This window comes from Myodes glareolus, chromosome 1, assembly GCF_982192425.1.
Source record: "Myodes glareolus chromosome 1, mMyoGla1.1, whole genome shotgun sequence".
Taxonomy (NCBI): Eukaryota; Metazoa; Chordata; class Mammalia; order Rodentia; family Cricetidae; genus Myodes; species Myodes glareolus.
This window is the reverse complement of record NC_142026.1, coordinates 32567947-32585976: the sequence shown is the minus strand read 5'-3', so window position 1 is coordinate 32585976 and position 18030 is coordinate 32567947. Positions and strand designations below refer to the sequence as shown.

At 45.1% G+C, this 18030-nt stretch overlaps 1 protein-coding gene across 1 annotated transcript; it reads right to left on the bottom strand.

The window, feature by feature from the left end:
• Positions 1 to 8879: 8879 nt before the first annotated feature.
• Cops8 (COP9 signalosome subunit 8) lies at positions 8880 to 17721 on the bottom strand. Its single transcript, XM_048441797.3, has 8 exons — positions 17562 to 17721; positions 16728 to 16798; positions 15702 to 15750; positions 14606 to 14738; positions 12013 to 12120; positions 11063 to 11125; positions 10509 to 10556; positions 8880 to 9797 (listed from the first exon to the last, which is right to left on the bottom strand). Exons 1-8 carry the CDS (start codon positions 17637 to 17639, stop codon positions 9718 to 9720), a joined length of 630 nt encoding a protein of 209 aa, XP_048297754.1. The 5' UTR covers positions 17640 to 17721; the 3' UTR covers positions 8880 to 9717.
• Between the last annotated feature and the right edge of the window lie 309 nt (positions 17722 to 18030).

The window sequence follows — 18030 nt, the reverse complement described above, 5'->3', positions numbered from 1 at the left end:
CTCCTATTCTCTGACCTCCTCTTCACTTTCTGGTGTAACACGTTCACAATGTCCCAAGCTCTTCTCTACCACCAGAACTGGCGTCAGCTATTTCTCTGAAGAGCTCCAACTCCTTTTAAAGAAGAAGCTTTTGGCTTCACTAATTTTATCTATCATTGTGTGGTTTCTATCTCAGGCATTTCTATTTTCATTCTGCTTATGTGAGCCTTGATTTGCTCTGTTTCTAAATTATTGAGATGGATGCTTAAGTGCCTTATTTAAACATCAAAAACACAAAGCTAGCTCTGAGTGGAGCTATGATTCCATAGATACATTAGTATGCTTTGATTGTCTTTCATTTATTTCCTTTCTGATTCCTTCTTAACAGCACAGTTCAAAATTACTGAATTCGTGAAGAGTCTCCACACTTTCTGCCACTGGCTCCTAATTTGACCTGTTGTGGTCATGGAACACTATGGTTCGTGACTTTAAGCCTTGTAAGTGGATGGACACGCTCTTCATGGCCCTGAGCGCTCAGCTGCTCAGGCCCACTGTGTCTTGATGATTTTATGTCAAATATTAATTACAAAGAAAGAGGAATTGAAACTTCCAGTTAAAAACTGTGAGTTCAGGAGCTTAAAGATGTAGGCATAGGCAATCTCAGAAAATAGTCGCAAGAACTGACAAACGGATTAGAGCAAAGTAAAAACAGCTCGTGTAGCAAAGGAAAGAGTCAACAGAGTGAAGAGACAGCCGCAGAGGGAACAAACCCTGGGCCGGAAGATCTCTCTGTATCTACATGCTGGGGGAGCTCTCTCTATCGCTACACACCAAATGGGGGGAGATATCTATTTCTGAAAGATTAATGAAACAAATCCAATCAACAATTGGGAAAATGAATTTATAAGTTCTTAAAAGAAATACTAAAGGCCAGAATGTATTTAAGACATCTGCAAGTTTGGTCTCTTGATCCTGTATCACGGTTCTTGGACGTTGTTTTATTTGATGTCTGGGTGTTGCACTTCCTCAATCCTGTCTCTCACCTCTGGTATTGATTCTCCTTAATCATATCCATCAGTGCTGGTTTGCCCTGCTCGTTAATAAAATTTTCTTCTCAATATTTCTGGCTGGTATTTTTCAAGCTGTTTCTCACTGACTTTCTCTCCCATGCTGCTGGGTTCATGCCTCTGTCTTGACTCCCTTACTTTCCCCATTCATCTTTATCTCCTTCCCCTTTGAAGCTGTAGTTTTAGAAGCTGAATTCCTTTCCCAGCACTTCAATCATTCCAGTATCACCAGATTCATTGGTGGAAGAATTGTGATCTCTCGAATGTATCATGTTTGTCTTGCTTTTTCTCATTTGTGTGTATGTTTCTGTCTTGTAATTCGCATATCTTCTGTAGTTGACTATCTCTTCTAGATGTATCTAGGCATCTTTTAAGTAGGCAACTGACTCTGGAGGAATCACTATCACAATTAATTACTAATTGATATAGGGAGATGCTATGGGACAATGGTCTTATACCCTATAAAGATTTGTCAGTTATATTGGTTTAATAAAATGCTGATTGGCCAGTAGCCAGGCAGGAAGTATAGATGGGGTGACCAGAACAGGAGAATTCTGGGAAGAGAAAAGGCTCAGACTGCAGTTGTCACCCAGACACAGAGGAGGCAAAACGAGAATGCCTCACTGATAAAAGGTACCAAGTCATGTGGCTAACACAGATAAGAATAATGGGTTAATGTACGATGTAAGTGTTAGTTAATAATTAGCCTGAGCTAATAGGCCCACCAATTTATGATTAATGTAGGCCTCTGTGTGTTTGTTTGGGACTGAACAGCTGCAGGACTGGGCAGGACAGAAATGTCTGTCAATAGGAAGATCCAACCCTATTGTGAGTAGCACCATTCCCTAGCCCTGAATTCTGTAAGAATGAAGAAAGCTGGTTAGTGAGCAAGGAGGCAGCATGGGTGCGTTCATCTCTCTCTTCTCATTGTGGATGTGATGACTAACAGTCTCGGGCTCATCCCTGCAGTGACAGCCTGCAACCTAGAGTTGTAAGCTATACTAGATAATTCCTTTCTGGGTGATTCTAGGTTGTGTCAAGTTGACAGTTAAATGACAGTTAAAACAAACCTTTCCCCTTAAGTTGCTTTTGGTTAAGCTCTTTTGTCATAGCAACAGGAATGAAGCTAAGGCATACTGGAGCTCCTCCTGGATCCTCCTCCCAAGGACTGTGCTAACCCGTGAACCACCACTCCCCACTCTATTTTTAATATTACCAAAGCGGCACCTGGTGTGTCTTTTCCCATCTTTTAAACGTAACAACACAGAGAATGAAATAATGGCCAGGATTTATACCCTTCAACTCTACAAATACCATTGCATCCTCTACCTAGTTTCCTGCCACTGTTCTCAGGATGATGCCCCAACTTCAGCTGCTGCATTTTTTAATATGCTGTCTTTGCTCTTCTGTAGATGGTATTTCCTGGTGTAGATGTCTTTGCATTTACCCTGTGGGGTGTGTCTGGGCTTTTGGAATAAATGGCTTGCTATTTTCAGATCAGTATGGAATATTCTGGGCCAGGGATTCTAAGCATTTACTTTCCTGCTGTATTTCCTCCTCTTTGGAACTGAAAGGTGAATATGACCAGAGTCCACTGAGTCTTGGTCATGTCCGTGCCCCACTGTCCCCATCAGTGTTTCATTTAACACTGTGCCGGCCTGATGTCCACTTGCAGTTTTGTTTTTGTTTTTGTTTGAGACAGGGTTTCTCTGTAGTTTTTTGGAGCCTGTCCTGGAACTAGCAGCTCTTGTAGACCAGGCTGGCCTTGAACTCACAGAGATCCACCTGCCTCTGCCTCCTGAGTGTTGGGATTAAAACCATGTGCGACCACCACCTGGCTCATTTGCAGCTTTTCTAAATTCTACCCCTGGCTTACAGGCATACCTGCTCCCCCTCCCCCACCCCCGTCCAGCACAGAATTCCAGGGAAATGGGCTGCTGAGCATAGGCTCTCACTATCAGGAGTCTGGCAGGACCACTTTACAGGTTATCCCTTCGAGTGCCCATTCTGTCTCACCATCCTCCGAGAGGAAGCCCAACCCCACAGGTTCTGAGAAGGCTATCCAGCTGAGGTAACTGCTCAGGATGAGCAAACGGGTCATCTTTGTAAAGTGCTCTCGACCATGGCTCTTGCAACCGCACTGCTTGAGGGCCAGCAGCTTTAAACAGGACACGGACTCAGCTGCTCCCACGCTTGTGAGTTGGCCTTTGGGTGCTTCAACCCAGGAGCAGAGGCCTCGTACTCAGCAGCATCTCTACTATCAGCCTTTTATTTCAGAAGGAAACCCACCGATCTGTCTGCGGTTAGAGCTGTCAACTCAACACAACATAGAATCTCCTGAGAAGAGTCTCAGCTATCTAGATAGGGCTGGCCTGTGGGGGACTGTCTTGATTGCCTTACTTGATGTGGAAGACACTTCCTGAAAATGGGTGGCACCATTTCTTGGTGTTGAGCCCCAGACCGTATGGGTAGAGAAAGTTAGCTAAATATTAAACTTCCGTTAATTCATTCTCTCACTCTCATCTGTGGTTTTGCCAATTCATTCTCTCTCTTCTTGACTGTGGTTTTGACCAGCTGCTTCAGGTCACTGCCTGTCCCTCCCTGTAGTGATGAACTCTACCTTTGCATTGTGAGCTAAAATAGACCATTTCTCTCATCAGCTGTCTGTCAGGGAATTTGTTTGAAGCAACAGAATAAAACTAATGCAGAAATTGGTACTGAGTTAAGAGGAAGTCATAGCTATGTCCTGACCACATGGCTCTTGAAGGCCTTTGCAGCTGTCCAGGGGAATAATGTGGAAGTGTATGGCACATGAGACTGGACAAATGATTGAATGCTGGAAGCTCACCTCAGTGGATAGCCCTGTGGGAGCTTGGAAGACAGTAAGGCTGGAAGAAACACGAACAGCAGAGGTCTGGCTTAGGGTCTCAGTGGGAACACGGACCTCAATAGTAACTGGGGAGGGGCTATCTGTGTGGCATTTTGGTCAAGGATCTGGATTCATTCTTCCTGTGTCCTGACAACCTGAAAGAGGCAGATTCTGAAGATAACGGACTGATTTGTTGGTAGCAGAAATATCAAGGCAGGATGATGTTCCGGCTGGTGCTGAGGCAGCAGCTATAACTGGCAGAGACCAGCGTCAGGGCAGAGAAGCCTCCTGCCCTACAGTGGGGCAAGAGGAAAGCCTTTCTTCAGGTCAGCACAGCTGGCACAGCTGTGGTCCAACGGAGCCAGGCTGCATCTCAGGCTGGCAGCAACCCCCGGCAGTGTTGTGTCATCTGCAAGAAGCTGGCTTGGAATGTAAAGATGTAAGATTGGAGGAGTCGCGGAGAACAGCCGAGGCTGTTGTAAGACTAGTAACTAGGCAAAGGTGTGTTGCGTTTGTTTATGCTGCATTTAATTATGTAAAGCTGGGTTGGCTCTCTTTCACCTTGTCTGCCTAAGGCACCTGATTGATCTAATGAGCTGAATGGCCAAAAACTAGGCGGGAGAAAGGGTAGGGAGGGCTGGTGGGCTGAGACAATAGGAGATATCTAGAAAGAATGAATGGATATCTAGAAAGAGAAGAGATGGAGAGAGAGAACGAGGGACATGCCCGGGGCAAGAAGCCAGGTAGACGCCAGACAGACAGACATACAGAAACAGTAAGATATACAGAAGTAAGAATGGTAATAAGCCCTGAGGCAAAAAAGTAGGTAAAGAGAAACAGGTTAATGTAAGTTAAAAGAGCAATCCAGAAATGTGCCTAAGTTAGGCCGTGCATTCAAAACTATTCAGTCTCTGTATCAGGATTCGGGAGCTGGTTGGTGGCCCCAAAGAAAAAGCCTGGTACATGTGTCTGGGCATCCTGTGGTAGGTGTGGAGAGGACCTGAGAAGCCATGGCCTGAGCTGTCGTGAAGTGTCAATTGCAATGGAGACTCCAGACTATTGGAGGCACTGGAACCATGAGAAAAGAGGAGCTGTAGCTGTCAAGTGGGGTCTGCCTGCCTGAGCCTGGGAGAGAAGCTGTGTGTGCTGCGAAGACAGAGATGGGGAAATGAGGACACCCGTGGCCTTTGGGCCCAGAGTACATTACCAGCCCCGGGTGCTGGCATGTAGCTGCTGGGTTTGGGCTTTGATTTGCTGCGACTGTCCTTGTAACACCCTCTCTTTCCTTTCGGGAAACCAATGTTTGCATGTAACTTTTTATTGTATAGCTCAGAGACTTTGGACTTTTAAAAGGTTGGAATTTTTAAAGACTTTGGGAACTTTAAAAGTTGGATTGTATTGTGTATTCTGAAAAAAAATAGAACATGAAACTTTGGGGAAAGCAGATGGAAGGTTCTAGTTTAAAAATGTTTGTGTGTCAGATTGACAAAGGGGTGGAGCTGTCATACTTTTGTTAACGTGACACAAGCTACAGTCACCTGGGAAGAGGATTGATACAATATTGTTTGATTGGCTTAGTTGATGTGGAAAGATCTGCTTTGAAGGTAGGAGCACCATTTACTGGTTTGGGACCTAGGCTGTGTTAAGAGTAGGGAAGGTAGCTGTGCACTAGCATGCATGCCTTTAGTCTCCATCTACTCTTGACTTTGGATGTGACAGTTGCTCCAAGCTCCTGAAGCCCTGACTTCCTATGTGTATACATACACATAGGTATCTTGGAAAAGAACCCTGAACAGCTGATGCTGCATGTTGACTTCACCAACACATCAGATTGCTCGACCCATTATGACCATGAAAAGAAATGAGGTTAGGGTGATTTCAGTCTGAACCTGAGGCCAACTTTAAATGTCCCACCACAGGGACAGAATGTGAAACAGATACGAGAGCTCGGGGAACAAGAGGAGAAGAATGTGGAAGACTGTAAAATCAGGAAAGACGAAGAAACCAAATGGACAGCTGGTGCGGGAGAATTGTCTGTATTCTGTCAATCATGTTTTACCTCATGTTACAGACAGCAGAGCTGGTTACTGAAGGAAACTGTCTTGCTGGGGCCCTTCTTTAGAGTTAAGTACAGAACGCACATGTTGGGGAATATTATTTTAAGGTGTGTTACTTTTGTTTATGTTGCATTTGATTAACTCTGATTCTCTGCCTGGTCCTAATAAAGAGTTGAATGGCCAATAACGAGTCAGGGTCAAGGATAGGCAGGGCTAGCAGGCAGAGAGTTTAACTAGAACGAGACAGAGGAACAAGAGAACAGGGAGAGGAGAACATCAGGGGTCAGTCACCCACTCAGTCATGGAATAAGAAGGAAAGGTATATAGAAATATAGAAAGATAAAATCCCAGAGGTAAAAGATAGTTGGGATAATTTAAGACAAAAAAAAAAAAAGCTGGCAAGACACAAGCCACGCTAAAGCTTTGCATTCACAACAAAGAATAATAAGCCTTCGTGTGATTTATTTGGTGTAGATGGAAGTTTCAGTACTGTCCCGTTTTATAGTCATTCAGTCCCATAGAAATACACAGAGGCTTATATTAGTTACAAACTGGTGGGCCTATTAGCTCAGGCTTATTATTAACTAGCTCTTACAACTTAAATTAACCCATAATTAGTGTTTATGTTTAGCCACATGGCTTGGTACCTTTTATCAATGAGGCCTTCTCATCTTGTTTCCTTTGCATCTGGCTGACCACTGCATCTCTACCTTTCCTCTTCCCAGAATTCTTAGTCTGGTTGCCTCACCTACACTTCCTGACCTGGCTATTGGCAAGGCTATTGAATTAAACCAATTCAAGTGACAGATCTTTATAGTGTACAAAAGCATTATTCCATAGCAGTTTGGGAGCTGGGTGGCAGCCCCCCCAAAAGACCAAAGAGTAAAATATCACACAACATACCCAGCACTGTTTGCCCCAAGACAAACATGTGTGCACTCACTATGCCAGGTCCCTGAGAGCTGAAGCACTGCCCAAGAAATTCTCTCTTACCCAGGTTTACCTATACACCCCAGGGGCAGTGCGAGGGCAAAGACCCAATGCACCCATAGCAGGGTGGGTGCTACTGGTGACCCTGGAAGCAGCTAGGGCACAGAGAAAGGCTGATGGGTAAGATTGACACATTTTAGGTTCAGTCCTACTGTATTGCCCTGTGGTCTTAGAGGTCACCGACAACCAATAGGCTGCACAGTGACTGGTGCTCTGGTTAATGAGGCTGAGTTCTCCCCTCAGGAAGTTCCCACCATCCAGTCCAGCATTTATGTGGGTTCTGGGGACCAAATTCTGAACTTCACACTTACAAGGCAAATGCTACTAAATTGAACTAAAAGCTGTCTTTAAAAAGTGTGATGTGTGGCTTGTGTTATATAGTGTATGTATGGTGTATGTATGTTGTGTGTGTATGGTATATTGTTTATGTGTTTGCTATGTATGTAGTATGTGTAGTGTAAGTGAGGGGGTGTGGTGTATGTATGATATGTGTGGTATATAGTGTATGTGTTGAGTGTGTGGTGTGTATGGTATCTTGTGTCTGTTATGTGTATGTTGTGTGTGTACGTGGTGTGAGGGGGTATTTTGTGTGTGTGGTAGTCTGTGTTGAGTGTGTGTGATATATATGTTGTGTAGTGCATGTGTGGTGTGTATATGTATGTTGTGTTATGTGTGTAAGATGTATGATATACTCACAGACAATTCACACGCTAACAGCTGACTTCTGGCATGGAGTCAGTTGGCATCAGCAGCATTTACTGAGCCTGTGTCTTCACATACTTCCTGGCCTAGCCTGTTCTGTAGGCTGACCACCTGCCCTAGTACCAACCCTGTAAGACTCTTCCAGTCAGTGCCCCTGCTACCTAGCAGCGCTGTCCTCTGTTCACTATGGGCCTTGTCTGTTGGGAGGAGGAAGTACTATTTACCAAGAAAAATCAGACATTTCCAAGTCAAATTTAAGATCCCTGCCGCCAGCAATGTGGACTAACAGCTAATTTATTTTATGAACATGAAGAATGGCCTTGTAAACTATGATACCACTGGCAATGCAGTCACAAAATCGAGTCACCTGAGATGACACTGTGTGTGCAGGTATGCACACGCAAGCAGCTGAACCCCTCTGCGTGAGCTACCCTCGCACTCACTACACACCCCGCTCTATCCACAGCCTCACTCAACAACTCCACTATGTCACCAATCCCAACGAGGACGCACCTGAGTCTACCCCAATGTGCTAGTAAAACAGGAGCCATCCATCCGTTTAGACTTCGTACCTGGTGTCTGCACTGCTGGTATTACTGCCTTATTCTCAACACTGGCTTCTGGAGTCATATTGTCAACTGTTAAAACATTTTAACATCATTTCCCAGGATTAAATAAAATGGAAATTTAAAAATTGTCAGATAATTTTTAAAAATTGCATTTCTAAAGATGATTTTTAAAGAATCGATGAAAACACATTATGTAACTCACCAGAGTCACATGTGAAATAGTTTCTCAGTGGTTCTCAATCTGTGGGTTGCAACCTCTGCGGGCTCAAATGACCCTTACACAGGGGTCACTTAAGACCATTGGAAATGTCAGACAGTTATATTACGATTCCTAACAGTAGCAAAATTACAGTATTGAAGTAGCAATGAAAATAATTTTGTGGTTAGGGTCACAACACGAGAAACTGTATTAAGGAGTCGCTGTGTTAGGAAGGTTGAGAACCACTGGTCTGGGGGAAGAATCGGAGAAAAAGAGGATGAATTTGAACTAAACACATTATAAGCATGCATGGAATTCCCAAATAATAATAAAGAAAGGAAAAAAGTCTTAACTCTTAAAATATTTCTGAGACAAGGACAAACTGATAAATGTGCTCACAGTAAGACCAAGATGTGAAATTTCTAGAAAGAGCTTTAGATGAAACAGTTTAACAATTCAATTAAATATTTATTGAACAAATGCAGAATAAATGAACCAGGGCTGATTTAATCTGAAGATACATTAACCACCTCAAATCTTTAGGGGCTGTCATACAGGAACAAAAATGGATGCATTCAGCATTTCTACACAGGACAGGGAGAGGCAGGAAGGCTGCACGGGCCATCCCCCGCTCAGGAGCTTCCTTCAGCACACAGCACACTCCATGCCTTTCCCTTTTTCTGAAAGGAGACATCAGAACTTAAGAGTTCACGCGAACACATCAGCTGCATTCTCACTGTGCACCGTCTACCTCATGCAATGGATGCTGCGCATACTGGGAAAAACTGTAGCCCCCTCCCCAGGAGACGGTCTCCGCACTCCTCAGCACCTTCTGATCCTACAGCAGTGGTTCCTTGTTCCAGGGTGGGAAGAAAGCACATTCTCCAGAGAGTGAGAGATAATGAGGGTTGGCCACTGCCTGCAGACAGTCCTCCGCAAACCCCAAGCACATCACTCCAGCTGGAGGCCAATGGTATGCAAGAGTGTGGTGTGTGCCACAGCACCCTCTGCTCCCTGCAGCAGGACAGCTTGTGTTTAGAGTCCAGGCGCTGACAGAAACTAGCTGCATAATACTGATGGCTCCAACCTAAGTGATCAATACAGATGAGAACTGTTCCAAGGACATTCAGCAGTGTCTGAGGAGGAAACTGTTCAATCCGCTTCATCTTCTATGTGCATTTTATCACACTTCCGAGGTGCTCGCCCTGTTCAGTGAACTCGGAATAAAACTCCACGTCTATTTGCCAGTGACAGGGGCTGAAGGTGAATCTTGAACTCAGATCTATCAGTTTTCCAGAAAAGCCACATAGTCGGTCAGCCTGGCGAGCTGCTGCTCGTTGGGGATTGGTGGGACTGGGGCAGGCTCTACAAAATAACGAGGGAAACACAATTGAAGAATTGAATTGACCGAGCACCCAACCTGCCACCAGCCTGTGGAGGACTTTAATAAGTAACTGTATTAGTGCTACCTGATCTTAGACAAAAGCCATGCCTGTCAGAGGCTTGAAAGGTTTTGGAGAACAGGCAAGCTGCCTCCATTTTTACCAGCCTGGTTTCTCAAATGGACATGAACACGCCTCAGAGTAACTGTGTTTGCTGCAGCAGGCTATATGAAGACTCAAACATGTCTAGCGTGCAGCATCTCTTTCAGACCACAGTGATACCTGGACAGGTACCCACCTGTGAGACACCGGGAGAAGAACAGGTCTAAGTGCATCTCATGTGCCTGGTCCAAGCAGAACACTGCACTGTCAGCAGCTAGAGCAGCACAAGGACGAGGCTCCAACCTCAGGATTTACATGCTAACAATGATTTGGCATGCCAGGCTGTGGAGCCTTCTGCATACACCCCAGAACCCCAAGAGACCCTAGCACGATGGCAGGTAGTTCCACGTCTAGGCCAGCAGATATCACCACTTTAGCACAGCTACGGGGAATCCTACAGTTTCCTTCTTGTAGCCATGTATGTCACTACACATCTGCAGAATTTAATCTTTAATCATTACAGAAAACACATTACAGAAATTTCATTAGCAAACAATGAAACACTTAACAATGTCCACTTGAAAACACGTACCTGATAAGGGAATAAACCTGTTAAAGGAAGCATCCAGGGCTCCTGAAGCTAAAAGAAAGAAAAAGACAGCTACAGACAAGTAACAGAAGTCACGTCAGGACTGTGACGCTCACCCTCACTACAAACACTTGCTTCCCAAATGGAACGTGACTGTGTTCCACTTCAAACACTTTAGCTTCCGTCTTCCTTAAGATCTACAACCTTGGGGTTGAGGACTGACATTTGTCTATAAAGAATAGGCCCCCAGGGCAGGTGAAGGAAGTAGGGCTGATGCAGGAAGATTATGATGAGGGCGGGACACCAAGCTCTAAAGACTTGGCAGGAAAGTACACTCCTGTACTCAGGAGGAAAAGGCAGTACAGGAATGAACAGGCTTTCTTCTGAGGGTGAGATGAAGAGCAGGTATGGGGGTGACAAGTAGGTAGGGCAGGGGGCTGACCTGAAAGGAAAGCTAGAGCAACTAATCAAAAGTCAGTCATAGAACAGGAGTCTCAAGCAGGTGACCTTCCACGTCATTCTGCTCTGATGTCACTTGTCTCTGAGGATTCACCTACCTGGCTTCCTGGGAAGAACCATTCTTGTGGCAGAGTCGGCTTGCCATCCTTGTTCCAATACACCTGCAAGTGCAGAGTTCACACACAGATGGGAGAAGAGCCCAAGTCCCAGCACGACCCACACCTGCCACTCTGTCACTGCACTAAGGGCCATACTCAGATACTGTGTATTTACTGGAAAGGTTACCACACGGATTGGATAAACTTATTTTTGAAATATCCTGAAAATTCTGAAAGCCCCACTTCACTCTCTAGGGCTGGTATAATCACTGACAAACGTTTGGTCTTCTGTAGTAGTCACCTAATTAGTCTAATTCCAAATAGACTAATAGTTCTATTCTGCCCCTCGCAGCATTCTATAGTAGTAATGACTAATCACGCAGGTGCATGAGGACCCTGGGTTTAATGCCCATACCAAAACCAACTGCCCACAAAGTAAAACACAGCCACCCACACCACAACTTCCAGCACCCACTGTCCTGTGAGCCTGAAGCTGTTCTAGGCTCTGGAAACTTAAGAATAATAAACAAACGACATGTGATGGTCTCCCATTGTAGTTGGAGAATCAAGACTGCCACCCACCGTAAAACAATGTAACCAAGTACATGCAGTGTTGGACCAGTGGGTTAAGAGTTGCAATAGCTACCTGGGCGTGGCCAAGGAACCGGAGAAATGAACTAAAATGTAATGTGAGACAGAACTGTCTTTTTGAGCATGAAATGGTAAAGCTGGGCTATTTGGTCAGCTGAGAAGAGCTTTCTTAAGTAGCTGTGAGAACGTCTGCACAGACGCCACAAGGACACTCCTGAGCTTGGTTATAGGTGCCGTATGGAGGGGATTAAAAAAACCCATCTAAATCCCAAAATCATTCTCGAGTCCCAGAGGAGGAACAGAGAACCTATGCTTTGTGCAATTTCTGTTCCCTGCAGGAAAGCAGCAAACCCAAGTACCTTTCACAGCTTCCTCCACGGGGAGGCCGACAAAGGCAGCGAAATCATCTGCGATTATGGAGGTGTATGCCTGAGAGACCAGGGCGAAAGCACGTCTCCTCGTTGCATCTTTTGTGGAGGGGGACGGTCAGCAGCAGGAACCAAGAGAATAGGACTTTTAAACACAGCTCTGTCCCAGTTTTTATTCACAGGCAAGACTAGACCCACCCAAGCAGACACTGCAGCCAGAAGGTATGAGGGACCCATACTTTGAGTGAACACATTCCTCACATTACATGTCGGGAATAGACAGGAGCCGATGAAAATGGAAAAGAAAAGAAGCAGGTGTGTGAAGAGGCAGAAGAGGGCTAACAAGAATGGAAGAACATACAGAGAGGCAGGAGGAGGCCGACAATGGATGCAGACATGCAGGCTCTGCATCCTAGATCAGAAGCAACATGTTTGCTCCCCAACTAGTCCTAGCTGATATCCATCCATAGCTCTGCAATCAGTTCTCTCTAGAGTCCAGTAAGTCCGGCCCTTCACCCTCCTCAGGCCTTGGTGAGAGTGGCCGTCAGGAACAACTACCCCCTTGGTGTTTTGCCAGCCCTTTCTGGCTTTCTGTAACAAACAGCTCTCCCACCAAGCTCTTCAGCTGAGACATCTCTAGTTTCCTCATAGACCTGAGTGGTTCAGACAGAATTGAAGGTGCTATGGCTTGAGGACTCTGTCCCCACAGGTCTGTGTCTGAGCTCCTGGTCCTCAGCTAGTGGGGCTGTTTAGGGAAGTCGTGGGACTGTAACAGGTGAAGCTGGGGCTGCTCTTAACTAGAAAACAAATTTATAATACATCAAAGAGCAAAACATCAAACTTTGTAGCAGTTCCAATCTGTTTTGAGCCTGTCTTCACCAGGCTGGCATTTTACAGAGAAAAGAATGGGACAAACCATTTGGGGAGCTGGGGATTTGTTAAATCCCAAGAAAATCTTCATGGATAGAACAGTGTCTCAGTGTTTACAAGTTAACTCTCCAATCTTGTCTCCTAACAAGGAAATGAAGTTCAACAGGCAGATGAGCCAAAATGAAAACTCAGAAGTCTGGCTCTAGAGATCCAACTCCAGCATGCTACTCTAGATGGAATAGGTGTTTGTGGGTTGGAAGCAACTCTTAATTTCACAGAGAATCCAGTGTGAGGTGGTACTAAAAAGAATAAACTCCACACAACACTCACTGGATGAGTAGGGAGCCCTGACCCAAGTCTTGCCTATGAATTTGCAGCCTGACACCTGGAAAAGGCAGCCTGTACTTACCAGGCTGAACCCAGTCCTGTCAATCTTACCCTCCAATGGCTCCTCCCAGGGATGTTTCCACACTAGCTCTCAAGCAACCCCGCTATACTCAGGTGACGTCACCCCACACTCCTTTCCCTGCCCAAGTCTACTCTAAAAATCGGCTCATAGTTAGTAAAAGTAGCTATTTCCTGCTCTGTTGTTGGCACTGTTCTGTGTTGTGCTGATCCAGGTACTACTGCAGAGGGCTATTGGCGATCCTTACTCTCTGCTCCCTGGTACAACCACATCCGTACCCTGATGATGAGGACCTTCACACCAATGAAGAGAACACACTGAAGGCAGGCAGTGACTACAGAGCTGAGGCGACAAGAGTGGTACAATGTTTGAGAGACCACTGTATGAATGTGTGTAATGGGGCTGCTAAGAGTCTGTATATGTTCCACTCTTCCAAGACCAGAGTCTGGTTCCCACCTTCCATGCTGCGTGGCTCAGAAATGCCAGGGAGCCGACCTCCAGAGGATCGATCCAATGCTGCTGGCCAACAAGAATGCAACATGCACATGGACATGCACCTACCCAAACCAATAAAAAGAACAGGAAAGAGTGACCCAGAAGACTGGAAGCAAATGCAGGGGAGTTTGAGAAAGGAGGGAGGCGGGACAGAGAAAATGTGTGTCAGTGCCACATCATGCCAGGCGTCTACCCTTTCAAAGCAATCCAAACCAATACTGAGCCCCTAGTCTCTGAGCTTATTCATTCATAAGATGTATACAGGGGACACAACATCGATCAAAGGCCATAGTTAACAAAGTCCAAAGTCTATGTATTTGAAACTACAGACTTAAAAAATCTTGACCTACCCATACCATCAACTTTTAGATTATTGCCTAGTTTCATCTTAATAGCAAAGAAGCCTTTCACAAGGTCACATGTGTGGTTCACACCAGTAACACAAGGAGTAAAGGACAGAATGAGCTATACAGCGAGGACCCTGTCATAACCTTCCTGTTCCTACAAAGATATGATGAAGAGGAGATATGGCTAATGGAGTAACTACAATGTGGAACCAGTAGTGACACCCTCGGCTCCCGCCATGCTCCCCAGAACCCCCAGTAGGGAAATGAAGAATCAACTAGCACAGATCTAGATCAAGCCTGAAAAACACCCACAAATCAGAACTGTCTACTTCTAAAGTGCACACCGACACAGCACCACACTACACCTCCAAGGACTCCAAGGACTGAACACAGCACAGGACTACAGCTCCAAGGGCTACAAGGCAGGCTTAGTGCAATGTGACTTTGAACCACAAAGAAACCCTACCTCTAAGGGCTTCCATGATTGGCTGCACAGTCTCCGACCACTGGTGGGCGTTGATGGTGGTATAGATCCCGGGGAAATCTCTCTGCCAGATTCGCTGTCCTACTGACCAAATTCCCCCAAGTTCAGAATTTGCCTGCAATAAATATTGTTGCCTTTGAAAGAATTCACTCTGAAATAATGACTGAATTGTCAAACAAAATCACAGAAATGACACAAAATTTGTTAGCTGTATCATTAAAACACACACTACTGGTTTTAGGAGACACAATTACTTTTCTAACAGGCGTGTCCAACCTGCAGCCCATAGGTATGAGCTGTGAAACCTTTCTTTTTGTAACTTGTGTGCCCAGTTTCAGACTATGAACTTTGCAAGTGACAGAATGGTTTTGCAACATCCAAAGGTTGGATCTGACTGATTCTAAAATGTTGTGAGCAGTAATGTCAACAATTTATACACTTAACGTTTTTATACAACGATTATAAAGCATGAGACAGTAAAGAACTCCTATTTAAACTGAAGGTGCTGGCATTTACTCAGCTAGGACAAACTACCAGAAAGCTGATTAGCAAGGCAATGCCAAGCGCAGAGCCTGTGTGCAGAGGTCCATTCATACCAATACCTTCTGCTCTCCTGCCTCTTGTTTCACTCTTAACAAATACAAGTTCAGAGAAAGGAAGGACAGTGAAACAAAGTCTTCATTCTACTTGGCAAGAAACTTTTCTCAGATTATTGCATTAATCTCCCACCCCAAGTAAGAAATTGAATTAACAAAGTATCTTAATGCAGTGACTTTCCATGTAAACCATGCCAGTTCCCAAACAGCTGTCATTATAGGACCAAGTCGTCTACTGAAGTCTCCAGCCCCTCACTCGCCACCCACATCTAAACTAGCCAACCCACACGGAGGCAGGTCTAGGAAGCCTCATCAGCACATGAACAGACTCCTGAGCCACCCTGTCAGAGAAAGCTAGAGGGTTGTAACTTTAGCATTCTAACAGCTTCTGTACTGAGTATGGGAAAGGAAAGACTGGAGGCTGTCATTTAGGTCGATGCCACTATCTTTAAATCAACGGGGACACACTGTGGAGTACTTACAGACTTTATAGCAGGTGGAATCCTCTTCCAAAGATATCTTGCATTATTCCTAATTTACAGAGATCAATTAAGAACAAGTCATTTTAGTCAATTCATGGAATGGCCAGGTTCTACAGTAAGCACACGGAACAATTCCTGGCAATATACTTCACAGGACAATTCAGTTTTATATCAATCTGTTCTGAAGAAAAGCAGCTTTTCAGAAAAAAAGGATACAAAATAATCTTTTTCAATTTTTGCTGACTTTTTAAAATTAACAATTCTCACCCTAAACTACAGCAACATTCAAACCATAGACTTACATAAAACTACCTGCACAACCACTCAGATATAAACACCACTCAGATATGAACAATGTATCCATTTAAAGACTTTGACATGTCCCTCACAATACATGTGTGCACAGTGTTGTTATAATTAGGAGCCCTTCTCCTAGTGGGCACAGGCTTAAGGGGTTAGAACAATCCTAACACATGTGATTACAAAACCAGAAATAACTTATAAGTGAATACTGAAAAACTCAGTTTGGTGTCTGTAAAAATATCACAAAGGGTTTGGAGCTACAGGGGCCCTCTAGTCTCTAGCACACTCAGACGTCCTGCTTCTGACCCAAGGAGACTAATTAAAAACATGCCTAATGCCTCCTGCCTTTCCCAGTGTTCCCCTGAGTCACAGTTTCTTGGTGTACCCTTGGCTGTCCTGGAACTCACTCTGTGGAGCAGGATGGCCTTGAACTCAAGAGATCCACCTGCCTCTGCCTCTCAAGTGCTGGGATTTAAGATGCATACCTTCAGACAAAAGAAGGCAGGTCAATGGCTCCTGACACTAATCTTGTCCTCAAGAGCCTGCCACGGTTTTTAGATGTATGTAAAACACACACAAGAAAAAATTCTAACTTAATGATTAAGACTGAACGGGAAACAGATATAACAGGACTATGATAAAAGACACCCACGGGCTGTGTGTTCTTTCGCTTAATCTCATGGAAGCTGCTGCTCTTCAATTTAGGTATAAGCCACTACTTACATGTCATTCTGGAGCAAATACAAAGCCAGAAGCTGGCCGTACACTGGTGGTGTGGCAATTCCTCCAGGAGCCTACAAGGACCAAAAGAGGAGAAAAACCTCACTTCCTAATATATTTTCAGAAAAGAAAAAAAAATTCAGATGTAAAAAGTAAGCCCCTTTTCCAGTGCTACTACAGATGCAGAAAAATCTTAGGAAAGTATCAAGGATTAAAATCTGAGGAGAGAGTTTAGATCTGTTGTCGGCTGTCAACTACCTTCAGTGGGGTACAGTTTCTTTACATAAAAATATTTAAGAGGAATCACCTCAAAAGGTCTCAAACTTAAAAAACTAAAAGAAAAAAATCTCACGATTTCCTACAGAAATATTTCTAAAAGGTTCTTAAAGCACTGTGTTTCAGCCCATTATAGAAAAAAAAGCTATACGAATAAGCTAAAAACCAACGGGTAGTTAGAAAGGCCTGTCTTTCCTTAATCTTAAGCCATTCAGCAAGGTCTATTAAGCATCAACATGCTGCTGCTGTCTCCTTTAGTCGGGGAACCTTTTTTTTTTTTTCCTATTTCTTTTTGTTGTTTTGATTTTACGTAGTAAAGGCTGGCTTCCAATTTACCGGTGATCCTCTTGACTCTGCCTCACGCGTGCCCCATGAGATTCCTGTGGCACCGCCCCCAGCCTAGTTAGTGAACTTTTTTTCTTAATATTACAAAGAAGCGTCTCCCGACTACGGCCAGGAACCACGGCGTGTTGAATCGGGTGATCGTCTCCCAGCAGGCCGCGGCCCGGCCCGTTACCCTGGAAACGGCGCCCACCCGCCCGCCCCACTCTGCCGCGCTACCTCAAGCTCCTGGTTCTCGCACTGATCCAGCAGCTTTCTGAAACTGAAGGCGCTGTCCGCCATCACCGCCACTGGCATCTTCCCGGCCGCTCTCGCCGCCACAGCCCCGGCAGACCAAAGCCCAAGTTGGTCCTCGGGGCGTCGCGCCCGCGATGACGTAAAAGCTGGTGCCGCTCAGTGCGCACGCGCGAGCGTGCAGTCGCTTCCTGAGCGACGCTGTGGCGGAGAGAACGAGGTGGCGAGCGCTCTGGCCCGCCGTCTCGGTGCTCTGGAGGACCCGCCCCAAGCTTAAAAGAACCGGCTTTCTCAGGATCTTCTCTTGAGAGCGGAAGTGTATCTTTCATACCCACTTTTGCAGTGAGAGAATAGGAAAACCGTTGGAGCGCCGTGTGTTTTGAGAACGTGGAGCTGTACTTATGTAAGCTAAAGGTGTTACAAGCCGAGGAAATTCCAAAGCTGAAACTCTTCT